The 16,063-nt window shown below is 40.0% G+C and overlaps 1 protein-coding gene across 8 annotated transcripts in view; it reads right to left on the minus strand.

Annotated features, from left to right (window-relative positions):
- stard13a (StAR related lipid transfer domain containing 13a) overlaps positions 1-16,063 on the minus strand; it is a 684,147-nt gene that overhangs the window by 467,783 nt on the left and 200,301 nt on the right. For all 8 annotated transcript variants that reach the window (XM_069891632.1, XM_069891628.1, XM_069891627.1 and 5 more), the window contains one exon: positions 5,025-5,882. In XM_069891632.1, coding sequence (XP_069747733.1) covers positions 5,025-5,837 — 813 coding nt within the window. In that variant the 5' untranslated portion in view covers positions 5,838-5,882. The remainder of the gene's footprint in view (positions 1-5,024; positions 5,883-16,063) is intronic.

Here is a 16,063-nt window from a genome sequence, read left to right on the forward strand (position 1 = left end):
AACAGCAACTTTCTAACCTTCACTGTCCCAGTCTGTGCCAGCTTTCTGACTCTTGATTACGAGTGGAGTGGATCAGTCATAGCTCAGGTACCACCAAGGGCTTACCCTGAAAATACTCTATCCAATATTATATCACCTAGGTGTTCACTATTTTCCTTTGTCAACTTTGCCAAATAAGAATATCTCTATCCTCAAGGACCCCTGATTCCTGAATGAACAATGAACCACAGCCACTGCCTTCCTTTGACATTTTCTTGCATTATTTTTATTCATTTTGTAAGGTGGCGATCCTGCTGCAAAACCACAAATTTTGTGAGATGTTTTATGACAAAAATTCTGAATCTGATTTTAATGTCTTGGCGACAGAATATTGGAAATGCTGACAGATAAAACTGCATCACCCACCCTTCAGAAAAATCCTGAGGCATTTATAGCATGATCTGCAGGGTTTAATGAAGTATGTTTTGTCTCTATAACTATACTAATATAACCTATAATTTGTCACTGTTATTATTTTTGGACATAGTACAAGTTATGATTTAATTGTTTAATTATTATAATTATAGAATTTGATGTCTTGAATAAGTTATGTAATAATTATGGTTCTGTTTATAATTTACAATAGATATGTGTATGATATGCTTTGATTTATGTTATTATTAATATACCTTGTGTAAAGGGTTTTTGTTAAACTCAATAAAAATATTTTAAAAAGAAAAAAGATAAAAGTGTTCAAGGATTTAGACCAGAGACATTGTGAAACTAACAATATAAAATGAGGATAGTGTGAAACTCAGAGTGGTTGGGTTCCCATCTGCCTGCTGCCTTTGTCCTTCTTGGTGGTAGAGGTTTTGGGTTTTGTGGATGGTACACTTTACAGCCATTGGGCACCAGTGGCAGAGATAATGAATGTTCAGGTGAGTTGCTTTGCATGGTATTGGGCTTCTCACTGGACTTGAACACAATAAAGCAAGTGAAGAGTATTAAATCATCCTCCTGATTTGTGCCTTGTAGATCATAGAAAATCTTCGGGGGAGGGGGGGCACTCACCATGGAACTTGAACTCATTTTTCATGCAGCTAGTCCAGGTGTGTTTCTGTCAATAGACCCTTTCAAGTTACCTTGTAAAATGGGGTTGAAGGCTCAGGTACAGGGCTACTTGAAAGGGCCGATCAGGGCAAGCCCAGTTAAAATCCAGACCTACCTCGGAGGTGCTCAGGGAACCCAGAACATACAAGGGAACCCTAGTGATGTTAATGGTGTGAATTTTGGAAACGTTATGCCCTGGGTTGGTAGTTAGATTCTCTCCTGTTAGAGATGTTTCTTGCCCAGCACTTGTGTGGTATGGTTGGTCCTAATCTGCCTGAACATGGTCTAGGTCTTGCTGTGTTCAGACATGGCTGGTTCATTTACATTTGTTATCAAAAAAATTAAGGAAACTCCCAAGAACTTTATCTAATGCATTCCTTTTAAGATTCCATTATTGTTATGTACACAAACACATAAAATTGTATTATTTTTGTTTGTCATAAAGGCACAGAAAGATGGGCCACTAATCCAGAAAAGAAAGTGAAGCAAAGGAGAATTCATTTAGAGACATTAGATGTCAATGTATCCCACTCTGTTTGGCCAAAAAATGACCATTTATTAAACCATTTATGATTTTTCCACAACCTGGACTCTAATTACACAATTTATATGCTATTTCCTCTTTAACTTCTGCTACCAAGCCCATGCAACTATTTGCTTTTACACTTCAGGATCATGGTTGTAACCATTATTTTGGAATTTCTTCATGTTTTTTATGCTGTTATTTTCTGGTTTACTGGACTAGAATCTATAGACAAAACAATGCAAGTCAGTGGAGAAGAGCCAGAGACTGGCACTAGTGAATTTATCTAGCAGATAATTCATGTGGTCTCTTTCCATGCTATAACTCAAATCCATGATTCTATTAAAGCATTTATTATCTATCAAGATTTTCTTAAGAGGTAAATGTGATTCTTTGGAAGTCACAAAATTAAGTATCTCTGAAGTTGTCTAAAGATAACTTGAACAATTGTTATTCAGCCACGTGTACTAGAACAGAGCAGACATCAACTAATGCCAACAGACTAATTCAAACAGCATCTAGAACAAATTATTTTGCTTGTATTCTAATTTATGAACTAAAAAATAAATGTTGGAAGTATCATGAAATACATTATTTTTACTTTAAATCAAAGTGAACTAAACTGGGATCAGATTCAATTGAGGCTATACTGGTATAGTAATTCAGCCAGATGAAAGGAATCATGAGTGTTTGATTGATGGTAATGCAATCAGGTAGCTTTAGGCTTCAATACAATTAGATCTTAAAATATTGACAACAGACAGCCTGAAATTAAAAATCATGAAAATTGTTCAGTCTGGTATTTTTTTTCCCTTTGCTTTGAGTCAAAAATGTTTAAGCAGTATATAGAATGATGCAGGTCATTTACAGTGAAATCGGTCAGGTCTGCTTTGTCTTATAATAGGAACAATGCAAACACACAAAACAGAAGCCATTAACTTTGTGGCCTCTGGCTACTATTACAATAGACAACCAAAATTTTTCTTCCTGAACATTTTTGGGTGTATTTTATTGATTTTGGGCTACTAATCACATAAATCACCTTAAAATTTTCCAATCATATACCGTTTTTAGATATAACCTATTTTTATGATTTCCTGACATTTTAAAGTCTACTTCAAACATATAAAACCATGCAGTCCAACATGTCATTGAAAATTCATTTTCTGCATTCGCACTTCGTCTTCTTCTCTGCTAATCCTGATGCGGTCAGTGACAAACATGGTAAAAGGTTTCACCACGATATTACAGCTATGGAAAAGGGGTATCAGGACAACTTGAATCCATCAATGCCGGCCAACTATGGTTGGACACTGACACAAGAGGCATCAGATGCTGAGTTCAAATGAAAATCAGCTGCAAAACACTTTAGCTTAGTTGAACTAGCGCAATGTGTCAGGATCATTATGCAATTAAACATGCTAAATTCAATAAAAGTTAAATTAATATTTCTCCAATTTCCTATGTGATACAGCAAATCTGAAATTACCTTTGGGTTCAACTTGAAGTGGTCAATCATAATCCTCATTTTTTTTTCAGGAAGTTAACCTTTTGAAATAGTTTATTGTATAGGGGAACTTGCAGTGATCGCACAACATTCCATGAGGAAGAGTGGCCCTGGGGTCCTCTTTTTGCTCCAGTAATGACTTATTTCAATCAATCAAGTATTAGAGAAAACATAATTAGACAAAATTGATTCAATGTTCACAAGAAATGACTTCATCCCTGCCACACATCTTAGATTCAGGTTAGATAATTAAATAATGTTAAATTACATGTCACTCCTAAAATAAAACTCAAAGAATAAATTTAGACTCCATCAAAAAAATTGGAAACTAAATGCAGTGTTGTCAAAATTGCATGCATTTTGCTCATAGCTTTGAATATTCCTTTCAATCATCATAAAACTATTCGTAAGGACATTGTTAAATAATTTTCAATGGTAAATGCTAAAACTATGCAATAAAAATAAAATCAGATATCCACAATGCATTCTGTTCCTAAACTGAATTTATAGATATTTAAAAAAATGTAAATCTGGTGACCTTTTAAAATTTGCACCCATGAGCAAAAGTGCATAATTTTAAAAACTGTAATTGATGGATTGCTACTTGACAAAATACGTTTCAAGCAAGTGCTTGCACAATGTGCCTTCATTGTAGCACACCACAGACCTGTGCTGAGGGATTCATTAAACCATATCCTATCTGCTAATTAAGTCCCTGGAGCACCTCTATAGCTAGCTAAAGGTATGGCCACAAACTGACACATGGTGAAATGCTCTATTTTTAGTCCACAAATTTTCATTGGTTCTGGGAGTAGTATACAAACTATGGGGCATTCTTACCTAAATATGCAATTTAACTCCCAACTAACCAGTTGCCCAAAGAAGGGATGAAAATGATTGATTGACTAAATTAGGCCATTAAGTGAAAGCAGAGATGATTTTCCTCCCTTTGCCTATTCTCTAAAACTAAAAATCAAGAAGGAGGGCATAGCAACAAAATATTCCATCTTTCCTCGCCATCATTTTTTTAATGCCTGCACACACAGACTTGACAATTCAATTCAGTGAGAGACTATTTCAGATCCTCATGCTAAATGCCAGTTAATTACAGAATCCATTAAGAGGCAACTGTACAGGAACTGTACAGGAAGTAAATCTATTGACCTAGAGATCTCCATAGGTATGGGAGATAGGATTCAGTCTGCCTGCTCAAGTGGGCACAACAATACTACTGGATACATGAGCATGTTCTGCTCTTCGCTTTGTCAACATTTATCCTTTAACCAGCATTAACAATAGAAATTATCACTGCTTATTGGATCCTGCTACATGCAAAAGTGTTCTGCAATTGGCCAGAATTGGCTGTGAAGTGTTCTGAAACAAAGATGTTAGATCAATGAAGGTTATTTCATCAACAAATGAATCTTGGGTCTTCTAAAGCTAAGGTATTAATCATCCTGAATACCACTGCAAGATCTTTATGCTGAATAGATGTTTGATTTTTCTTAAGTATAATTGAATTCTATTTACAAAGATAACTTGAAAAATTTGCTGTCTCTGAAAAACTTGTAATTTCCAATAAATAATTCCTTAATTGTGTATATGAAATTTAATTAAAATGCTTTTAATCAGCCAAAATTCATACTACATTTTTCTGCCTCTCATAGAATGAATCATCTTCCTGTGAAAACAAATTACTGCAGTTTCTGAAAATTAATCTTAAAATTATGTTTCCCTCTCTGTAGATGTTCCCTGACATGTTGAGTATTTTAAGCACTTTCTGTTTTAATTTTATTTTGACACACTTAAAAAGTTGATATTTACACATTTTCTGAATCATCCCTTGCAAGATATAACTCACAATTTAAAATCTTTAATAAAAATGAAGAGCTTTGCCATTCTTACCTCTTTTTTCTCCCTTGGATTGTCTTTCACAGGGATATCCACACCTTCAGAATATTTCCTAAATTGGCAGAGCTTTGGTCTCACATTGAAATCTCCGTTTTTTAGCTTTCCTCTTACATCTTGTTTTCTCTTTCTCATAAAATATCCCATATTGTGCGGCATCTCTTCTGAGGAATTAGATCCATAAATTCCATCTAATGCTTCATAGATGTAAAGTTCAGTGGGTTTTCTGGGTGTAGTTTCAGTTGGAGACCCAAAGTCAGAAAATGTAATAATATTTGATCCAAGATTCTTGACTTTTAGCTGAGTTTTGCATGTGTTTCTATACAGAGAGGAAATGGAAGGTACCTTATAAGTTGCTGTAGAATCTAGTTTCTCTACATTGCATTCAAAATTCCACTCTGTGGGGTACAGAGTAATTCCATACTCTTGATTTCCATGAGATTTAGCAACCCGACTGGAATGTTCATGCTCCATTAGCTTCTCCATACAGCACAGTGGAGATGAACTGCTGTTTTCTATACTTCTGCCATCATCTCCCTTAGGATCAATGATTTTAGTTTTGTTCATATTACCTTGTTCAAACGCAATGATGCCCTCTTCACATGAGGTACATGTTGATGACTCCATACACATGGACACTACAGAAATGGGTAATTTCTGATGATCTCCACTGTGTGCTGATTCCATTTCAATTTCTTTAGTGCTCACCAGTATGAAGAAACCAGAAACACTGCTGCATTTTATATCAAACCAAAACAAAGCCTTGATACTTGTTTTCCAATATGTGGAGATGCACAAATCTTTAAACATCCAAGTTCTTGGTTTTGCCCAGATGTCATTACATCCACCATCTACCTATATAATAGGAATTTTAAAAAATGCAGTATTAATTTTACAGTAGCAATCAGAAGTGTGCTTACTTCTGGAGAATGTCAATCACTTACTCATTGTAAAACTAAACTAAGTTAGAGACTTTTATGTATTGTGCTCAGTAAACAGCTGTTAGATTAAGTTTACTCAACTGGGCAAAGAGCACTTATCAAAGGCTTGTGAAAACGGAAGATCATAATTTAAAACTGGGTAGAATATTTTACAATTCTAATAAAAATATTTGCACATTTTAGTTTATGTAAAGGGGAATATCTGAGTAATCAATCTGTAATTGACTCATAAAACTAACAGTTGCTCCAAAATGTTTTCATCCATTGATTTTTGTTACTATTTTAGTGGGAATCAAATGAATGCAGGATACTCCCTTAAGTCACGTGATCCATCACAATGGATTAATTAATTCAGTGACTGGCATTTACTGTATAACGTTCCTTCTGATTAGAAAACACATCAGAGAAAATATCTTTGTACTTCACACAACCAAAATGGACTGGTTGCCCATTACAGAATCACACCAATCGATATTCCAAATATGTAGTCAACTGGCCATCATTCTCAGTTGACTTCGGATCCATATGTTGGATACAGCAGTTGATACAAATCTTTTCATTTTTTTGGAATATTTTATTTTAATTTTCATAGACACTTAAAATTCAAACAAACCATATATTTTTTTCTTCTTCTTTGGCTTGGCTTCGCGGACCAAGATTTATGGAGGGGTAATGTTCACGTCAGCTGCAGGCTTGTTTGTGGCTGACAAGTCCGATGCGGGACAGGCAGACACGGATGCAGCGGTTGCAAGGGAAGATTGGTTGGTTGGGGTTGGGTGTTGAGTTTTTCCTCCTTTGTCTTTTGACAGTGAGGAGGGCTCTGCGGTCTTCTTCAAAGGAGGTTGCTGCCCACCGAACTGTGAGGCGCCAAGATGCATGGTTTGAGGCGATATCAGCCCACTGGCGGTGGTCAATGTGGTAGGCACCAAGAGATTTCTTTAGGCAGTCCTTGTACCTCTTCTTTGGTGCACCTCTGTCACGGAGGCCAATGGAGAGCTCGCCATTTAACACGATCTTGGGAAGGCGATGGTCCTCCATTCTGGAGACGTGACCTACCCAGCGCAGTTGGATCTTCAGCAGCATGGATTCGATGCTGTCGGCCTCCGCCATCTCGAGTACTTCGATGTTGGAGATGAAGTCGCTCCAATGAATGTGGAGGATGGAGCGGAGACAACGCTGGTAGAAGCGTTCTAGGAGCCGTAGGTGATGCCGGTAGAGGACCCATGATTCGGAGCCGAATAGGAGTGTGGGTATGACAATGGCTCTGTAAACGCTAATCTTTGTGAGGTTTTTCAGTTGGTTGTTTTTCCAGACTCTTTTATGTAGTCTTCCAAAGGCACTATTTGTCTTGGCGAGTCTGTTGTCTATCTCGTTGTCGATCCTTGCATCCGATGAAATGGTGCAGCTGAGATAGGTAAACTGGTTGACCGTTTTGAGTTTTGTGTGCCCGATGGAGATGAGGGGGGGCTGGTAGTCATGGTGGGGAGCTGGCTGATGGAGGACCTCAGTTTTCTTCAGGCTGACTTCCAGGCCAAATATTTTGGCAGTTTCCGCAAAACAGGACATCAAGCGCTGAAGAGCTGGCTCTGAATGGGCAACTAAAGCGGCATCGTCTGCAAAGAGTAGTTCACGGACAAGTTGCTCTTGTGTCTTGGTGTGAGCTTGCAGGCGCCTCAGATTGAAGAGAATGCCATCCGTGCGGTACCGGATGTAAACAGCGTCTTCATTGTTGAGGTCTTTCATGGCTTGATTCAGCATCATGGTGAAGAAGATTGAAAAGAGGGTCGGTGCGAGAACGCAGCCTTGCTTCACGCCATTGTTAATAGAGAAGGGTTCAGAGAGCTCATTGCTATATCTGACCCGAGCTTGTTGGTTTTCGTGCAGTTTGATAAAACCATGTTGAGGAACTTTGGGGGGCATCCGAGGTGCTCTAGTATTTGCCAAAGCCCTTTCCTGCTCACGGTGTCGAAGGCTTTGGTGAGGTCAACAAAGCTGATGTAGAGTCCTTTGTTCTGTTCTCTGCACTTTCCAGGGTCATGCCCAGCGCGGAATGCCACACTGACCACCGGCTGGTTCTCTGCAAGCTCAACCTTCACTTCAAGCCAAAGTTCAGGAACAGTAAAGCCCCCAGAAAGAGGCTCAATGTTGGAAACCTGCAGTCAGATGAAGTGAGAGGAAACTTCCAGGAAAACCTCAAAGCAAATCTCGAGGATGCAATCCGCCTCACGGACTCGTCCCCTGAAATCCTCTGGGATCAGCTGAAGACTGCCATACTGCAATCCACTGAAGAAGTATTGGGCTTCTGTTCCAGGAAAAACAAGGACTGGTTTGACGAAAACAACCAGGAAATCCAGGAGCTGCTGGCAAAGAAGTGAGCTGCCCACGAGGCTCACCTTGCAAAGCCGACCTGGCCAGAGAGGAAATGAGCCTTCCGTCGCGCATGCAGCCATCTTCAATGCAAACTCCGGGAGATCCAAAATGAGTGGTGGACTAGCCTCGCCAAACAAACCCAGCTCAGCGCGGGCATTGGCGACCTCAGGGGTTTTTACGAGGCTCTAAAGGCTGTGTATGGCCCCTCACCCCAAGTCCAAAGCCCGCTGCACAGCTCAGACGGCAAAGTCCTCCTCAGCGACAAGATCTCCATCCTCAACCGATGGTCAGAACATTTCCAATCTCTTTTCAGTGCCAACCGCTCAGTCCAAGAATTGCCCTGCTCCAGCTCCCTCAACAGCCCCTAAGGCTAGAGCTGGATGAGGTCCTCACCCGGGAAGAGACATATAAGGCAATTGAACAACTGAAAAGTGGCAAAGCAGCAGGTATGGATGGAATCCCACCAGAGGTCTGGAAGGCTGGCGGCAAAACTCTGCATGCCAAACTGCATGAGTTTTTCAAGCTCTGCTGGGACCAAGGAAAGCTGCCTCAGGACCTTCGTGATGCAATCATCATCACCTTGTACAAAAACAAAGGCGAGAAATCAGACTGCTCAAACTACAGGGGAATCACGCTGCTCTCCATTGCAGGCAAAATCTTCGCTAGGATTCTCCTAAATAGAATAATACCTAGTGTCGCCGAAAATGTTCTCCCAGAATCACAGTGCAGCTTTCGCGCAAACAGAGCAACTAGTGACATGGTCTTTGCCCTCATATATTTTTTTACATTCATGTAATATACAGAGTCTGTATTTATCCCTCCCCACCTCCCAACTTTGTACAGCTGAAAGTACAGTCAAATTACATTGATACAATTAAATTAAATTTAAAAAGTTAAAAAAAACTCAAAACAAAACTGAAACACGTCATGCCTGCATCATGTCCCACTTCTTTGATCACATTCATTTCCCTGCTTGGACGGGATTGCTACAGTACCCCTACTTTGAAGTGGAGGGGGGGGGAAAATTAATCAATCTGAGAGTCAATATATTTCAAGTAAGGTTGCCACACCTTAACGAATGTGTTATATTTCTTCCATGGACTGTACGTGATTTTCTCTGGGTAATTTTGCATTTCCACATTCCATTGTGTGGTATTAAGTTGGGAGTGGGACTTCCACGAAACCACTTTACACTTCCTGGCTACTGCCAAGACGATCTTCACGAACAAAATTTGGTATTTGGATAGTCTAAAGCTCACATCCCCAATGTCTCCCAGAAGGTATACTTCTGGATCTTGTGTATTTTATTTTTAGAATGTCTCCCAGGTCTTCCCAGAATGATCTTACTTTTGTACATAGCCAGGTGGAGTGAACAAATGTTCCAACCTAAAGCACATTTCTGAAATTTCTTGCTTTGATTTATGTAATTTTTGTGGTGTGAGGAACAACTGGTGCAAGAAATTGTATTGCACCAACCTATATCTGATATTGATGACTCCAGTCACACAATCCAAATGCAGGCCTTGCCACTACTCTTCATTGATTGTTGTACCCAAGTCCAAATCCCATCTCTCCCTTGACCTGTGTAAGCCCAGCTTTGGGCCCTCACTTTGGAATATGTAATACATCTTAAGTGATAAATTTACACACATTCCCCTGTTGAATTAGAATCTCCACATTGCTACATCTAGGTAGGGCCATAGATGGTCCCAATTTCTCCCTTAAGAAAGATATTAATTGCAGATAGAAGAAGAATGTTCTAATGGACAAATTGTATTGGTTCCTCAACTGCTTGAATGACATGAGCTGTCTTCGCTTGTAACAATCCTTGATACACTTGATCCCCTTCTAGCATCAACTGTCCAGATTTTATTACCCAGAAGCAAGGGAATTAAGTTGTTCTAGGTCATAAGGTGTTTTAGGAGACATCCCCCACCTTCAATCCAATACATTGCATGATTCTTTGCCATATCTGAAGTATACGATGTATGGGGTTATCCAATTTCTTTAAAATTAATTTAGTGTCCCATTTATATATAAACTCTCATGCTATCTTTTCACCTGCTGCATGTAGTCCAATTTGTCCCCAGGAGTGGGAGAAGCTCCCTCAAAGAGTGAGGCAATAAATCTTGACTGGGTTGCCCAGTAATATGAAATTAGGTAATTTAAAATCCCCCCATATTATAGCCCCACGTCAACTTTTCCTAGCCACTTTACCGTTCCATAGGAACCTCCTAACTCATTTGTTGAGCATCTTAAAAATACGTTGTGGCAATGAAATGGGTAACAATTAAAAAAGATGCCGGAGCCTTGGCAACACCATCATTCTGATGCAGTTAACTCTGCCCACCAGTGTTATGGGCAGAGTTCTCCATTTAGTAAGGTCCTCCTCAATCTTCTGGAGCTAATGGAGATAATTAAGTTTGTATAAATTGCACAAAACTTTGTCACTTTTATCCCTAGATACTTAATGTCTTCTTGTGGCCATTTAAATGGACTTCTCTGTTGATATTGTCTATAATCCCTGTTCATCAAATGCATGATCTCACTTTTATCCAGATTTACTTTATACCTTGAGTCCTTCCCATAATCCTCCAGTGTGGTCCTCAGCCTAGCCAACAACTCCCCTCACCCCCCCCAGCCCAGTGTCTGTTAATTATACTAACACGTCATCAGTGTAAAGGTTGATTTTGTGTTCTATCTGGCCCACCCTGAATCCCTTTATATCTGGATCCTGCTAAATGGCTTCCACCAGCGGCTCAATTGCCAGTATGAACAGCGCTGAGGACCATGGACAGCTCTTGCCTACTGGACCTGGTGAAAGGAAACACTGAAGGCATCTGCCTATTTGTAATAATTTTTGCTTGGGATTTACAGTAAAGAGCCCTTACCCAATTAATAAATGTTTGACCCAATCCAAATTTCTCCAGAACCTTGAACAAAAAGTCCCATTCTAATCTGTTAACACTATGGCCACTCCTGGATCTACACCCAACTGTGCCAGATGTACTATATTAAGCAATCTAGCTATGTTGTTTGCTGATTGTCTCCTTTCTACAAATTAATTAATTTCGACAAACATTCTGCTGACCTATTGATCAACGCTTTTGCAATGATTTTATAATCCATGTTTAATAATGAGATGGGTCTATATGAAGCAGGATTCAATGTTTTGGGAATCACAGTGATAACTGCTGTGGAGAAAGACTCTTGGAGGGTATGCGTCTCTGCCACCTGATCCACCACCTTCATAAGAAGGGGCATTAAAAGATCTTTGAATCTTAATAATATTCATCAGGGAAACAATCCTGCCCTGGTGATTTACCAGCCTGTAGAGAGCTCAGGGTCCATGCAATCTTCTCTTTAGAGAAAGGGGCACTCAGCCCCTCTTGCTCTTCCTGATCCAAATTTGGTAGTTGCAATGAAAGCAAGAAATCATCTATTTTGGTAGGATCACCCCCTGACTCAGATTTATACAATTCCTTATAAAACATTCCAAAGGTCTCGTTTATTTATTTTGGGTTATATGAGATCTTGCCTTCCCCTGTTTGAATCACATTGATTGTTCTTAAGGCCCCTTTTGCCCTCACCTGCCAGGACAACACTTTGTGGGCCCTCTCTCCCAGCTCATAATACTGCTGTATAAATCTTAAAATCAACTTTTATGTCTTGTAGGTTTGTGACATTTGGTATTTGAGCTTTTTATTCACTAAATTCCTGTAATTTTCTTCTGTACCAACTCTTTGATAGTCCTTTTCCAGTTGAGCTAATATTAGTTCTAAACCATTAACCTCCTTCATGTGTTCCTTTTTAATATTCTTGGTAAACCAATTATCTGGGCCCTTAAATAAGCCTTCATTGTGTCCCATATTAGGAAATTATCCTCTGTAGAGGGCCAGTTCATCTCACAGAACAATTCTATCTGAGCTCTTACAAAGCACAAAATTCTGGTCTTCCCAACAGCAACATATTAAGGTGCCATCTATACACCGAGGCCTGCTTATCTGGCATTGTAATGGACAGAGTCAAATGTGAATGATCAGACAATAGTCGGCCTGTGTACTCAGTCTCCACTATCCTACCCTCCAATTTGGGCTGATGCCAAAAATAAATCAATTCTGGTGCAATAATCATGTTGTCACGAGTAAAAGGAGTAATCCCTTTCTCTCAGATTCAGCCTTTTCCAGACATCTATAAATATTCATAAGTGTCCAGCGTTCTGAGTATATTTGACAATGCATCACCACGAATAACCCTGCTAAGTCAACGACCACTTCCCTGACCATGACTGGAACATTCTTCTCTATCAAGATAGCCACTCCCCTAGCTCTGGAATTGAAGGAGGATATCACCATCTGGCCCACCCACTACCTCTTTAATTTTAAATGCTCTTGCTTTGTAAGGTGGGTCTCCTGTTAAAAGTAATATATCTGCCTGCATATTTTTTAGATGGGCCAAGACTCTTTTTCTTTGAATCTATCCATTTATCCCATTTGCATTAAAACTCACAATTTTGATTGACTTATCCATTATCTATAGACCATTCCATTATATCCTTAACCTTACTTCTCATCCACTGATACTTAATCTCCATACTGGTTCTCCTGTGCATATCCTTGGCACAGGCAACTGTGTTCCACACAGGAATTAAACAAATTAATAAAACTAACACCCACAATTCAGAATAAAATTAAAAACACCCCAGAACCACCCCCCCCCCCCCACCGGCACCAATAATCAAGCTATTGGGGCCAATCACCTCACCATTTTGAGACATGCCCAATGCATCCATCCCACCCTTTCTTTGAGCTCCCCATATTCATTCTTACTTCTAATATGCATTCATCTTTAAATATTAACATTATGAAAAAAGCATATCCCCCTCACATTCATCACAATTCCGATATTTACAATTTATCTTTCCCCTGATTTCCTCTTTCATTTAATCCTGAAACAGTGACAGGGTTCTTACAAATTCTATTGCCTCCCTTGGATCCTTAAAAAACTTTCTTTCCCCTTCTGCCCTTAATATCTTCAACATTGCAGGGTGAAGCAGGGTAGGCTCAGTTCCTTTTTGTTTAAGCCTCTTTTTAACTGAGTCAAATTCTCTCCTGCTTTTCAATAGCACTGAGCTTTTGTCCAGGTAGAATAAAACCTTCCCAACCTCATATTCCACTAAACACCCCCCCCCCCCCCCTGCCTTCACATCCATCATCTCCGCCCATAAAATCTTCTCTCTATCCTGGTAGTGAAGGATAGACCGTGGTTGTTGGTTTGGCTCTAGACCGAGGGCGGGTCGGAAGGGTGAGCCAATTCAATTTCCAGGTTATTTTCAATTTGTTCCCTCCCCAGTATATCTGGGATCCACTTTTTCAGGAACCCCACCATGTCTCTCTCCTCTGTATCCTCCTTTGCCCCATAATTTCAATCGTATTCCTCCTGCTTTTTTGATTGGCCCCTGGCCTGCCACCAATGACTTCAAAGATATTTTTATCTGGCCAATGGCCTCCAGTATTTCTTTGGCAAAAGGCATCAGACCTTCTGGCCTCCCTGTAATGTCTTTCTTTTATTCCCTCTTTCTTTCTCTTCCCTCTTTTTCTTCATCCTCCACCTCGCTTTACGACACCAGGCCACCCCGCCACGTTACTTTCCTGCTGAATCACACAGCTATGCGACCTTCACCATCTGCATCAGGAGTCCTGGAGGAGCTGTACAGTCTGCTAACGGCCCTTTCAGATCGTCCAGCTGCATTGATAACACAGTTGAAATCACTGGCAATAATGACTGGCCTGGACATCGCCAGCAATGGCAGGACCTGCTAGAATAATCTGTAAAATTAGATGTGCATTGGGAATCTGTCAATTCCAGGAATAAGCTCAGTGGGTTAGGCTGAATCAAGACACTCCAAGGAGAGACAAGCTACCTATTTAAATATCTTCATTTCAGTAAAGATGATCCAAACAGTGGTTTTGAAATGTAATTCAATGCTCACAGATTTTCTAATCTTTCTGAAATTCATCCATTAAGGCCTGTGAGCACATAGTGGCAGCTTCTTCATGAAGCATCACAATGGGCACTACTAATGCAGTAATAACATAGGTGTTGGCACCCACTGAAAACATTGTTGGTGATCTCCATGCGCTTGCAAAAACATCCCAGGAGTATTATTATTAAAATCTTTCTCAAGAAAGATCATCAAGAAAGCAACTTGTAATATGAAAATGTGTTTTGGGGGACTTATCTTCTCCAGAGAAAAACATAATGGATTTAGGATTTAACATGCAGGATTTAGGTGAATGCTCTTAACTATTCTGCTCTGGTGAAGGCCATTGATTGCTTGCACTGAATCAAAGAAGCAGGTTACACAGTGCTCCGTAGCTGTATCCTCACACACACAAGGTATCATCTGCAATCTTCCTCCTCTGGAAAGGAAAATAAATGCAATGCAGTGTTACAGGCAATATACTGCTGCTTTACAGCTCCAGCAACCTTAGTTCAATCCTAATCTTCTGCCTGTGTGAAGTTTGTAGATTTTCCATCTCAATGTATGAGTTTCCTTCCACATTGTAGGTTAATGAGCCACTGTAAATTGCCTTTATTTTGCATCATGATAGGAATGTAGGAGGATACAATGGGATTAGTGTGGATGGAAGTTTATGCTCAGAGTGGATCAGTCAGCTGGTTGCAATGCTTTAGGTCCATGTTTATTTTGTTTCTGCTTTTCTGTTCTGAGTTCATCAAATATAATGGGACTCAATAACAGGCCTGTGGCACTGACCTCCACCATTATGAAATGCTTCAAGTGTCTGGTGATAGAACACATCAAAGCCCATCTCCCAGAGATGCTGGATCCATTTCAATTTGCCTATAGAAGAAACCATTCCATAGACGATGCTATAGACTTGTCACTTAACTCTGTCCTTGCCCACCTGGAGAACAACGTCTCACAGCAGGCTTCTGTTCATTGATTTCAGCTCAACATTTAATATGATCGTTCTCCAGTGTTTGGTGGAGGTGCTTTCCTCAATATTCCTCTATGTAATTGGACCCTAGACTTCCGAATGGAAAGACTTCAATCTGTCCAAGTCAGTAGCAGAACATCAAGCACCATCACTCTGAGAACTGGTGCACCTCAGGGCTGTGTGCTCAGCCTGATCCTGTTCAAATTACCGACCCATGTCTGCATCATCAGATCCAGCTTTAACAGTGTCATCAAGTTTGTGGATGACACAAAATAGTCGGCCTCATCAGCAACAACAAATCGCTCTACAGAGAAGAAGTGGAAAATCTCATGAAATGATGCGAGAGTAACAACCTGAGTCTCAATGTGTACAAGATGAAGAGATGATCGTGGACTTCAGGAAATTCCAGGAATGACCATGCTCCACAGCACATCGACAATTCTATAGTAGAGAGTGGAGAACACCAAGTTCCTTGGAGTTCACTTAACTAATGACCTTATCATGGACACTCCACATCTCCTCACTTTCAGGAAGGCACAACAGCAACTGCACTTCCTGAGAAGAATTAAGTGGACAAGGCTACCAGGCACCATTATGTCAACCTTCTAGATTAGCTCTGTTGAGAGCATCCTAGCTGGCTGCATCACAGTGTAGTATGGTTGCTGCAGAGAAATGGATCGGAGGTCAATCCACAGGACCATAAGAGTGGCAGAGAGGATCACTGGAGTCTCCCTCCTCATCATCAATGTGACCTAATGGGATC

This window comes from Narcine bancroftii, chromosome 7 (genome assembly GCF_036971445.1).
Source record: "Narcine bancroftii isolate sNarBan1 chromosome 7, sNarBan1.hap1, whole genome shotgun sequence".
NCBI classification, from domain to species: domain Eukaryota; kingdom Metazoa; phylum Chordata; class Chondrichthyes; order Torpediniformes; family Narcinidae; genus Narcine; species Narcine bancroftii.